The 11,494-nt window shown below is 35.3% G+C and overlaps 1 protein-coding gene across 1 annotated transcript in view; it reads left to right on the top strand.

The window, feature by feature from the left end:
- The first annotated feature begins 3,471 nt into the window (after positions 1-3,471).
- The window catches only part of TRPM7 (transient receptor potential cation channel subfamily M member 7), a 36,843-nt gene continuing 28,820 nt past the window's right edge, over positions 3,472-11,494 (top strand). Inside the window, exons 1-7 of the mRNA XM_086620566.1 lie at positions 3,472-3,489; positions 4,280-4,359; positions 6,678-6,716; positions 7,207-7,405; positions 9,084-9,297; positions 9,842-9,966; positions 10,557-10,728. Of these exons, the coding sequence (XP_086476692.1) occupies positions 3,472-3,489; positions 4,280-4,359; positions 6,678-6,716; positions 7,207-7,405; positions 9,084-9,297; positions 9,842-9,966; positions 10,557-10,728 (847 nt within the window). The remainder of the gene's footprint in view (positions 3,490-4,279; positions 4,360-6,677; positions 6,717-7,206; positions 7,406-9,083; positions 9,298-9,841; positions 9,967-10,556; positions 10,729-11,494) is intronic.

Here is an 11,494-nt window from a genome sequence, read left to right as displayed (position 1 = left end):
TATTCTTTTGGGTTTGTAATTCAGCAAATACTTGTGTAAGTTTTGTTTCAAATAGCAATTATAACTATTTCAGCACTTGTGAAACTGTTATGAAAGGACTTATTTATTGGAAGTAGTTCAAAGTATTTCCTTTAATCGTGATCCCAGTGTGAGTATATCTCTTCTAGCTTATTGAATCAGATCTATGTGCTTTTTGTTCCTTGAAGTTCTTTCGGAAGTACTGAAAGACACAGTGAACTTTGTTGTCTGCTCAGAAATCAGTGCAACCAGAATGAGGTATCTTGCGTAACCGTACACAGTTTAAAGACTGAGCAAAAACCTTGTTGGCCATTTTGAGACTAGGAGTTAGTAGTTACTGTAGTACATCTTCCAAAAGTAAAAGTTGAGGGTTTTTTGGTGTGCAGACAAGATCCTGCCAACATTGACTGATAGCGGTCTTAATGTGGTGAAATTTTCATAGATAATTCACCTGTAGGAAAAGATATTGAAGGTAGTTCTGGAGTAATATTAATTGTATTAACATTTTTCTTGTAAATCTGAAATTTTATTTAGCTTGAGAGGTCTGAAACGCGTGGGAGAGAATCTGGAAAGCTAAAGTTTTTTCTCTCAAGATGCAAGTTTGAAAGGAGAGAAAGTAAATAGTTGCAAAGTAGCTCATTATATATTGATGCTACTTGTGCTTTTATGCTAAAATATGACCATGTGTTTTTGAGGGAGGGTTCATAGTTCCTTTTTTCCCTCCCCTTTTCTTTCCTTTTTCTCGAATAGCAGCACTAGGATTGGACTAGATGATCCTTTGAGGTCTCTTCCAATCCCTGACATTCTGTGATTCTACAGAGCCCACTGTTCTGAGCTCCTGACTCATGTTGCCTGTAACCATCACGTAAGGGACGCCTTCTGAAATACGCTCGTGAAACAGATCACACCGATCAGCAGAAATTGCTTCATTGCTAGAAGCGGAGTTTAAGAGGTGTAGTTGTGCATGCTGTAGAGATGATGCAAAAGTTTTAATAGGAGTAGGCAATTTTTTTTAAAACAGTCCGATAACTTGCATATTGATTTTTGACTACTGACTTGATCTCCTGTTTTAACGTAATCCTTAGCTGATAAGGAGGTACTCCTTAGAGCTAATTGCTGCAACTAATTTATCTTAGCAGCATCCTCACATCATCTTCCTTTTTCTGGTCATCACAGGACATTATGTAATAGTGATATGTAACATTACTTACAGTGAAGGCAATACCACGTGTCAGTTCTTCCTACATTTTTAATGTGATCTTTGCCCGTTTATGGGAAATGTCTCTCACTTAGTCTGTTCTCTTTTTGGTTTGCTTCCTGCCCCTCCACCCCCTTTTCCCCTCTCTGCAACTGAAAACAAGATTCTGTAATTAGAAAGTTCTGTATAAAATCTCTTGTGATAAAGATTAGTCGGCATACAGGAGTGCTTCTGGAGACAGCCTAAGTTTACCAAATGAAAAGTTGCAAGTATGTTTTCATAACGTTTTAGAGTTTCCTCTACATAAATAGCATAGATATATCCATGATCTACTGAAAATGCTTTCGCTACTGAAGAATAGAGAAATCCTTGATGAGTGGTTAAAACTGTACATTCTTTAAGATAAAAATCAATCAATTTTTAAAACTCATTTTTAGAACCGTTTATTATGAAAAGTGGTGTTGCACATTGTGAGCCAGTGTTCCTTGTCCCCTGCTTTGATCACCACCTGGTAATAAACCAGTATTACATGGAGCGATTGACGCAATTACGTGTGGTTCATATACGTCACATTTCAGTATCTGGCATGTTATGCCTGTGACAGCTTGCCTCGAGGTGTGGTTTTAACCAGCTGACTAAAATGTTTAACTAGTAAATTACTTTTATCTTTTTATATTCTGATGGATCTGCAGAGTTCATTTGTAAGCTTAATATACTGCAATGTTAAAGTAATGATCTATACAAGACCTCGGTTTTAAGACATGAAGTACAAAAATAAATACCCATATAAACAGTGGGGACACTCAGCTAAGCAGAAAGCAACTTCTCGAACTGGAATTCATATCACAAAGGCTAAGGCTTAATAGTATTAAAAAAATAATATGAAAGGTGGAAGTTAAAAGTTTGGACTACCCGCTAGATGTATATTTTTACATGTAGTATGATATACATGCATAAACGTACATATACACATATATCAAATTTTATTTTTATAACACTGCTAATCTTCTGATAAAGGAAGAGAAGGGATAAAGCTGGTTTGAACCTGACTGATGTAAGGCTTAGGTGTCCCAGGAAATACCCAACTCCTTCGTGTAAAGTGGTGTGCTGCTTTTCTTATCCAAGAACTGGAGAGAACGTTACTGAAAGATTAGAGATGAATTTTGAGGACAGCAGAGGAAGAGATCTCAGCTTTCACAAGCCTGTTAAGAGTCAGTCACTTCAGTCCTCCGCTCCAAAGGAGGAGGAAAAAAAAAAACCCAAAATCAGAGGGGAAATCACCATAAATGTAATAGAATCCTTTATAACAAAATGTTTGCATATAATATCTTAATATCCTGCTTTTCCCTTGCTAGGCCCTCTTCCTTCTCCTTTGCAACAGTGTTCTTTCCTATGTATAGGGAAAGGAGATAGGACAGTAGTGAATAATGGCTTTGGCTATTTATTCCAGGTGTTTACAATATTAATTTAAATGTAAAATAAATGGTGTGAGTGCTCATTCTGTTGTTTACAGTCCTCTTCCCCATCATGATCTTCCCTGTGGATTGCTCCTCTACCTTTCTCCTATGCTTCTTTGTTTCTTGGGAAGTGCCTGTGCCTTGCTACTTTTCATCCTTCTTGAAGAGACTGGTGGCCCTCTTAATTTGAAGACAGAAACTGGAGCAGCAGTTTGTTGCTGTCTTGACAGATTCATAGTCAAAGTTCACAGAAACAAAATATTGGAAGGAGATTATGATGAATAATGTGGGAAAGATCTGCTGAGTCTGGGAAATGTTTTGAAAGAGGGAGCAGTTTTCCAGGGGCCTGTATTAAAACTACCTGGTACGTTCTTACTTGTAATAATTTCCCTGTATTATTTTAAACTGATTTTGAAATCGTGATGAGTGAAAAACTATCTATCTTTACTGAATCTTCTATCCTAATAGATCTGAAAAAAAAAAAAATCTTAATTTGTTCATAGTTTCTCACAGACCTCTATTTAGATAACCTGTGAATAATGTACATCAGTTGTCTTTTCCCCTCATTGTAAAATAGAACAGGTATGAAATTTTTCGAACTTCTCTAAAGTAAATGTAGTAAAGGGCATGCTGTTAGCAATAAAGAAATTTTAGGGTAATCTTAATAAGGATTCGAATCAATATTGCATAAGGGGCAAATTGCCATCCCAAGATTTTGTTCTTGTTTTCAATGACTAAAAATCGTATCTGAGTTCTCTCTCAGTGTGTTGCTGAAACATGACATAGACTTTGGCCCCCATGCGTATTGTTTGGCATGTAATCCGGAGATGATCGTGTGAGATAATGTTACATGGTTGTTTAAAGCAACTGAAATGAAACTACGTCCAGCTCCTAGAATAGGTAAACATTTGATGAAGTAAACATCCTTAATTTCATGTTTCGGAACATGTTTCAAGTTTAAACTTAAAACGCAGCTTAGACATGCTAATTAAATTTGTTTATTGAAATGAAAAGTTTCCTCATGAAGAAGAAAGGTTATGACCTATTTATTGCTACTGGAAGAGATTGCCAGTGTTGTTAGGAAACTTCCTTACCCACAATTTCAAGATGAAAATTTTACTTCAATAAAGATGTAGATAGGTGAAATTACTGTCATCTCAGTGTAGTACAGTTAATTTTTAAAAATTTAAAGTTTTTTTTTTCTTAGCAAGGTAGCTAAACAGTATATTTTGAAATTGGTTTTGGGTTTTTGGTAATCTTTATTTTCATATTGCATGTTTTTGCTATTTAAATGTTAGATTTGAAAAACATTACTTTTTATTTTAATGGATTTGTGTATAAATAAGTTACATAATGGTTCTGGTTATCTCAACTTTTAGGCAGTGTGAGATGCTTTTTTACAGGGTCATACATGGTTTTGTTAGTTTTTGGAAGACAGCAAAACATTAAATGACAGTTTAACTTCTTTGTGTCAGACACTACTTGCCTTCATCTTTAAACAAAAAAAAACCCCACATGTCTAATTCTTGTTCCCTTAAAAAGCATTTTTCATTGCAAAGTTGTATGATTTGTATTTTGTAATACTGTTACACTTTTTATTTTTCAGTCCCTGAAATCCTGGATAGAAAATACTTTCACCAAGAGGGAGTGTGTGTATATTATACCAAGCTCAAAAGACCCCCACAGGTAAATGAGAAATAATGCAACAACTCATTGCTGCTCTTTAAAATTAAAAAAAAATCATTGTTGTAAAGAGAGTGTGTGATAGATTTTTGTATTACCTAATCTATCTGTATAAAATACTGTCTTTAGTTCACATTTTTGTGACTGGACATTGTCACTCTGTCTAGCGTGTATTTTTTTTTTTTTTCTTTCTCTGAAAGTACTTTGGCATTGCAGAAATCTCTAACAAAGGTTCCCCTGTTCTCTTTGCCTCTTCTTACCAGTGCTCCTAGTGATGTCTATGGTGTGTCTACCGTGGGGGGGTGGGGGGTGTAATTATTATTTTTTTTTTAATTTTTTATGTGGCATATTTCTGAAGTCAAAGTCTCGTTGAGATAGACTCTATTGGAATTTAAAGCACAGCAGCATGAGTGTAGGGTGAAGTGCTGAAATAAACCTGACTGTGCAGGAAAAAGGGATGAAGAATTCATAGAGTAAAGAAAAAACAAGAGTTGTGGTGGGAGGAAAAAACTGCAAAACAAAGACTGAAGAAATAGTTGCTTCCAGGGAAGATGGATAAAATAAGAACAGTACGGAGAGCAAAAGATTTCATGTAGTATCTAGTAATTTTTCATCCTTAAGTTCTGTAAGGAAAAAATGAGGCTGAAAAATGGGGAAATGTGTTTCTAGAGAGGAGACTGAGACTAATGAAGATTATTTGTGTATCTCACGTGCTGCTTTTACCTTATGCTAAATTAGAGATGTGAAATCAAGCAAGTTAGTGATACTTCTAACGTATCTAATTGGCAGAGTTCACCTTTGTGATTGAATTTGATGTGCATAGTTATGGCGTCTGTGTCACAGATTACATAAAGTCAAAATGAAAATAGATTCAAAATCGGTATTTTTGTGTCTCTAAAATGTTACTGTTGTCATTATGTATTTCAGATCAGCTTTTTTTTTTTTAGCTTCATATATTTGAAAGATTTTCTTCTGAACTTCAGAAAACTTCTGTTTCAGTCAATCTCTTTTGTTCTATTGGGACGGAGTATTATTTTTCCTTTAAGAACTTTGGGTTTAGGCAGAAAAAGAACAAAGTAAATGCTGTAGAATTTTTAAGTTATTGTAAGTAATTCACTGCATTCCTTGAAACCATGTGACATGAGAAGCTTTTAGAATTTATAGCCATGATTGTAGCACATGGAAAATTTGCAAATGCAAACAGAGCAATTAGGAAGCTGTTAAAATTTCCAGAGCATTTCACAAGGAACAAAACGATCTTCAACACTTACCCTTTTAGTTTAACCCATTTGTAGCATACAACTGACTTCACAACTTTCCCATCAGATTTGGTCCTTTGGTTTCTTTCTTCTTCTGTTGTTCACGAATTATTTGTAAAGAATTGTAGGTAGACAGGAGTACTCAGTATGTTTTGTTGATCTGTACCTTTTAGTATAGATCATTATAATTTAATAAGTGTTAGAGAAGATCTAAAGCTATAGCTCAGTATTAAAAACATAGATGATTAATGGCAGTGTAACTTCTATAGAAGACAAAATTTAAAAATTGTTTATGCTCAAAGTCTGAAAGCAGTTTAAGACTGTGTAGCATCTCTATTTGTACGCTTTTGCATACTAGCTCTTAAGCATAATTGGTTAACAGCTGCCTATGAAAGTTATTGGAAAACAGTGGTATAAATATGTCTGCTGTCTAATTTTAAATATTAAGAAAGCCGTTAGCAGGAAAACATGGAAAATATTTAAGATGGAAGCAGGTAGAAATGAGGAATTCTTTTTATATAATAAACTTTATGTAAAGATGGTCCTGTACAAGGTTTGTTCAAATATATCTTTTTCTGTACACGCAACTCAGAAATGATCAAATAACATTCCCACACAGGCAGTTCAACTTGGATGTGTGTTAGAAGGATGAATTTGTAGAATAGATGCAACAATGTATAGTTCGAATGAGTCCAAGAAAATACCAGTCTGTAAGTAATTTCTTAGCATCTAGCAAAATGTTTCAGTTTGAGTCCTGCAGATACTCCAGTCTGAAATATTCCTGAACTTCAGATATTGATGGTTCAAAGCCTAAAAATGCATCTGAAGTCTCAGGGTTTAAGCTTTTGCGTGTTTACGTGTTTTTACTGTAAGTATACTATAGTCATATACGGTAGAGAGAGACAGGTTACCATGTTTTGGGCAGCATGTTTTCTATTTACTGGAGACCTCCTTTGTTCAGTAATCTTTCTGTAAGCACACAAAGTGGTGTGAGTGGAGTGTGTGCCCTCCCCCTTAAAATAGAAGCTGAAGTTTACTCATACATTGAAATATTTCTTATAGATGCCTTCCAGGATGTCAGATTTGTCAGCAGCTTGTGAGGTAAGAGTTCTTGGTAATTACAATATTTATGAATATTTTTCCATTAAATAAATGCTTTCATAATGGGATTTTAAAAAGTTTTGATCAATATTGCAAGTGACAAGTCAGTGACAGGTTAGATACAAACCAAATATTACTAATGAATGAAGAACTGTCTGCAATACATAGATTACAGATTTATAAATGTTATATAAATTATATGGCTTCAAAAAATTAATTTTCTGTGTCCTCACTGCTCAGTTTCTTCTGGCCTCCAACTTGTTATCTCAGTGAGCTTCAATATTTTGCATAATAATTATGTATTATAATTAATTCTTCCTATAAATATTTATGGCAACAAGGCTTGCTGAAGAAAAGAGGTTTATATAATATTTAGAATCTTTGATTTCTGAATCTGACAAATCTTTATTATAGATAAAAGAAGTTTTTCTCTCTTGTCTTCTAGTAATAGTATTTACTCAAGTATTCTAAATAATGTGGTTGGGTGCAGGTGCTGTTGTGGCCGCTTGGTCAGACAACATGCTTGTTTTACTGCAAGTCTTGCTATGAAATACTCCGATGTGAAGCTGGGTGAAAACTATAATCAGGAAATAGAAGAATGGTCAGTGGAAAAGCATACAGAACAGACCTCTACTGATGCTTATGGTGTCATCAACTTTCAAGGTGGCTCTCATTCTTACAGAGCTAAGGCATGTATGACATTTTCTTTTTTTCTTACTTTAAACATGTTGACAGAGATAATCGATGCTTAATTTAACTTTTGAAATTGAAGGCTGAAAAGTGTCACCCATATTGTGATAAACCAGTGCCCTCTACTACTCTACGTTTTTTTTTTGTGATCTGAGTTTTTTCTAATTTCCTATTTTTAATTTATTTTTCATAACAAAAGTTGCTCAAATCTGTCAGAATTAGTTGTATTCGTGTACAGGCTTACTTTCAGATTGCAAATGGTGATGAGAATTCATAATCATTTCAGCAAAACAGTACATCCCGAATTCAGTGTCACTGTTTCAGACTTCATGAAAATACAGCTTACCTGTGCTACTTGTTTACTCACTACTGTTAAGTTTTTCTAGGACCTGTTAAGTAATGTCTACTATCTTAGCCCTCTAGTCATAATTTTTAAACTCTGAAAAATTGTTTAAAACTACAGACAGATGTGGAATATGCTTCTTTAGTAGATTTGTTCAAAATTATTAAAGCATAATCGTACTGAATAACTAAGTTTTTTTTGGGAGAAGGGGTTAGTTAAAAACAAGCATATGGATAAATGGAATTTTTGGAAACCAACTCTTAATTCACAGGTGTGCATGTACTGGAGAGGCTAGAAGACTGGAAATTCTAACATATTCTCCAAAACCATTTTGTAAAGGATTTCTAGCTGTGGTAGAAACGATTTAGTGCTCATGCAGTTATAAGCTGCAAGGAGTTCTGATATGGTGTGGCTCCAGTGGCCAAACTGAAGTGCTTCAATGAGGGAACTGTGTTCCTTGTGCAGCCGGCAGAGCCACCAAGGAAGGTCCAGTGCTCTAGGTCAGATCATCTCTGTGGAGAGAAAGACTCTTAACAGAATTCTTTTATGTTGGTAATAGCAGTGTATGTGTTCCTTTGTACACTTAGTATAGCCTAAAATTGCTGCACATACTTTTCTGGGAGTACAGAAACAGCAAGCTGCCCATACACATTTCTGTGCTTACTTATGCAGAGTGCTAGTGGGGTTGCTAGAATGGAGTTGTGATGTTTTTTTAGTTAGAATTTGATTCAAGTAAAACTTAATTTCTGCATATCATCCCCTTCTCTATTGAACACTTCATATTAAAGATGCAGCAGTATTTTTAACTGATCAACTATCTACTTAACCTTATGTTGCTCAAAATGAGCAGTGTTTTAACTTGCTACGTTTAAGTTTTCTGTTAAAGAATGTGGCTTTCCTTCCCACCAGGAACAGAGAAGGAAAAGCAAGCAACTGTCTTTCTGTAAAACTTTTTGCAAGAGACATACAAGCCTCTCCCCAGCAGATGACAGAATTTTTATAAATATTTCAGAATTTCGTCTAATTTAGAGATCATACGATGCTTTCATAAAGACTTATTTTTCTAGGTCACTGTGCCAGTAGGATGGAATAACATAATCTTTCTATAGTTGTTCCCTTTCCAAAACTTGCTTTCAAACTGATCATCGTCTTGTCCTTAAGTCTGGAGGGTGTAAAGTAAGCTTATTCATTTGTTGAGTCTACTGTGTTTTGAGAAAGTGCATTGCATTTTCCATAGCCAGCAATAGGCAAATACATCCTGGCTCTTCTTTTTACTCATTGATTCTGTGATCATTTCTTTTAAGAACCTTTTGACTTTCTTCTTGTGCCTGCAGTATGTGCGACTGTCATATGACACTAAGCCTGAAGCTATTCTGCAACTTATGCTTAAAGAATGGCAGATGGAGCTGCCGAAGCTTGTTATATCTGTACATGGGGGCATGCAGAAATTTGAACTTCACCCACGCATCAAACAGTTGCTTGGCAAAGGTCTTATTAAAGCTGCAGTAACAACGGGAGCCTGGATCGTAACTGGAGGAGTGAACACAGGTAAAGAAGTACCAATGAATGTGCACAGCTAACTGATTTATGGTTTTAAGAGCCAAAAGATTTAATTGCTGCCTAGCTTCATCTTAAAGCCAAGTAAATTTGAGTGAGTTTGGTCAAGTGAAATCAAAATGATACGTTTTGGATGTGTGTTGTTGGAAGTGGGCTGCTTGTTTTGTCTTGCAAAAAGAAACAACACAAAGGTGGGTGTTGTGGTTTTTGGGAGCTTTTTTGTTTGGTTTGGTTTTTGGGGGACTGTTTTGGGTTTTTTTTGTTTTTATTTTTGAAATAAAGGAAAATTATTAGAGGAAAAAGTGCAATTAAAACAAGTACAATACTGGAAACTCTTTAGTTCTTACTAGGCTAATATTTATTTTGTTGAATTACTGATAGATAGTGCTTTGTTTCCTTCTAGTAGGTGTAGTATGGTGCTTTTTATTTGATGTGGGTTCCCAGATCCTTAAAGGCCCAGTTAACTAATAAAAAGATTGTATTTGTTAATAATATGTGGTATTCAATACATTAAAATCTTTTTGCGCACAAACAGGTGTTGCAAAACATGTTGGTGATGCTCTAAGAGAACATGCTTCCAGATCATCTCGAAAGATTTGCACTATTGGGATTGCTCCATGGGGAGTGATTGAAAACAGAAATGACCTTGTTGGAAGAGATGTAAGGATAAATTGCCTAATTAAAATAATGATTTACCTGACTTATTTTTTGACAAATCTGCTTAAGCGTGTTTTTTCATTTACTTTGCATCATTGGAATACTTCCTTTACTATCAAGATACATTGACATCTGTGACTTATGCAAGATCATTAGTGTAAACAAGTTGCAAAATGCAAATGTACTAGAGGAGGAGCTTGTTCTCAAGTTCTTAATGCTTTTTTCCCCGTACTGATATTACTGAATCAAATAACAAAAATTCTAAAGTATTACAGAGGATAAATTGAAAAACTTTGATGCAGTCTTCAATGCTACTGTTTGCCAGAGCAGTCACAAGTTTTCCCCAAAGACACTTTTTCAAAGGACCTTTTCTGTGTTATCCTGCAGAACAAAATTCTTTTGTGATATAGTTATCTGCTTTCCTGCACAAAGCTAAGAACTACTGCTGTTGGTGTTTCCTGACCCAAGGCATGCTTATATGTCAGTGCTTCTTGTTGAGCCATCAATTCTCGTGTCTAGACAAAAAGTTAAGTTTCACAGAAACAAATTTGAATCTTTGTAAGTAAAAGACATTGTTGTGTACTTACACTCAGGTGGTTGCTCCATATCAGACCTTGTTAAATCCATTAAGTAAACTAAACGTCCTAAATAACCTCCATTCGCATTTCATTCTGGTGGATGATGGAACAGTTGGAAAGTATGGAGCAGAAGTTAAATTGCGGAGAGAACTGGAAAAAACTATTAATTTGCAACGGATCCATGCAAGTAAGTAATTCTACTGCCTGAGGGCTGAGTGTTACTATGCTTTAATGAGAAAGGTGCTTGCACCAAAATCCGATGAGAAAATGGAAAACTTAGTCTTTTGTTTATGTTTCAAATCCGAATGATTATTTTGCAAATTTCAACTGCTGCTTTGGACCCTAGATATTGCTGTTGGATTTAGGATTTTTCTGGGACCAGAGAGGAGGGTTCTTTTGAATAAAGTTGCCAATTTTGCCTTGATAAAGCAAATTACGTCACTTGAGTTAATAGCATGTTGTCAGGCCTTGCGGGTCTGATTGATTCGTGTTTTTGACACTGATCACTTGCAATTTCACAATAAGGCAGTTGAGTTTGTAAAACATCGTCTGTGTTTGTGCAAAGAAGCCATGACTTTTTTTGGTGTTTTTCCAATTATGGAGCAACACATGTATGTTTTTTTTCTCTTCTAGGAATGCTGTTGCAACCCTCCCTGTCAGTAGAGGGTTTCCATGTAGCTAATGTTCCAATTGTACACTTATTGTCATCTTTGGAAACTACTGGGGAGGAAGGAATGTAGAAGGGGAGTTCCCTAAAGAAAAAACGTTCACTTTTCTGTATTAGCTCAGGAATACTTCTGTGAAGAATCTCTTCTGCTTTGTAGACTGTATTTCATTGTATTTATCAGCTTCCTTACAGTGCTTTCCCCACAGCCCAAAGTTTAAATTGCCAGAAACTGTGCATTAGCAACAGTTAAAAGGTCTGGCAGGCAGCATTTTAATTTTTATTCAAT

This window comes from Tauraco erythrolophus, chromosome 14 (assembly GCF_009769465.1).
Source record: "Tauraco erythrolophus isolate bTauEry1 chromosome 14, bTauEry1.pri, whole genome shotgun sequence".
Classification (NCBI taxonomy): Eukaryota; Metazoa; Chordata; class Aves; order Musophagiformes; family Musophagidae; genus Tauraco; species Tauraco erythrolophus.
The sequence above is the reverse complement of the archived record's forward strand: the minus strand, read 5'-3'. Positions and strand labels throughout refer to the sequence as shown.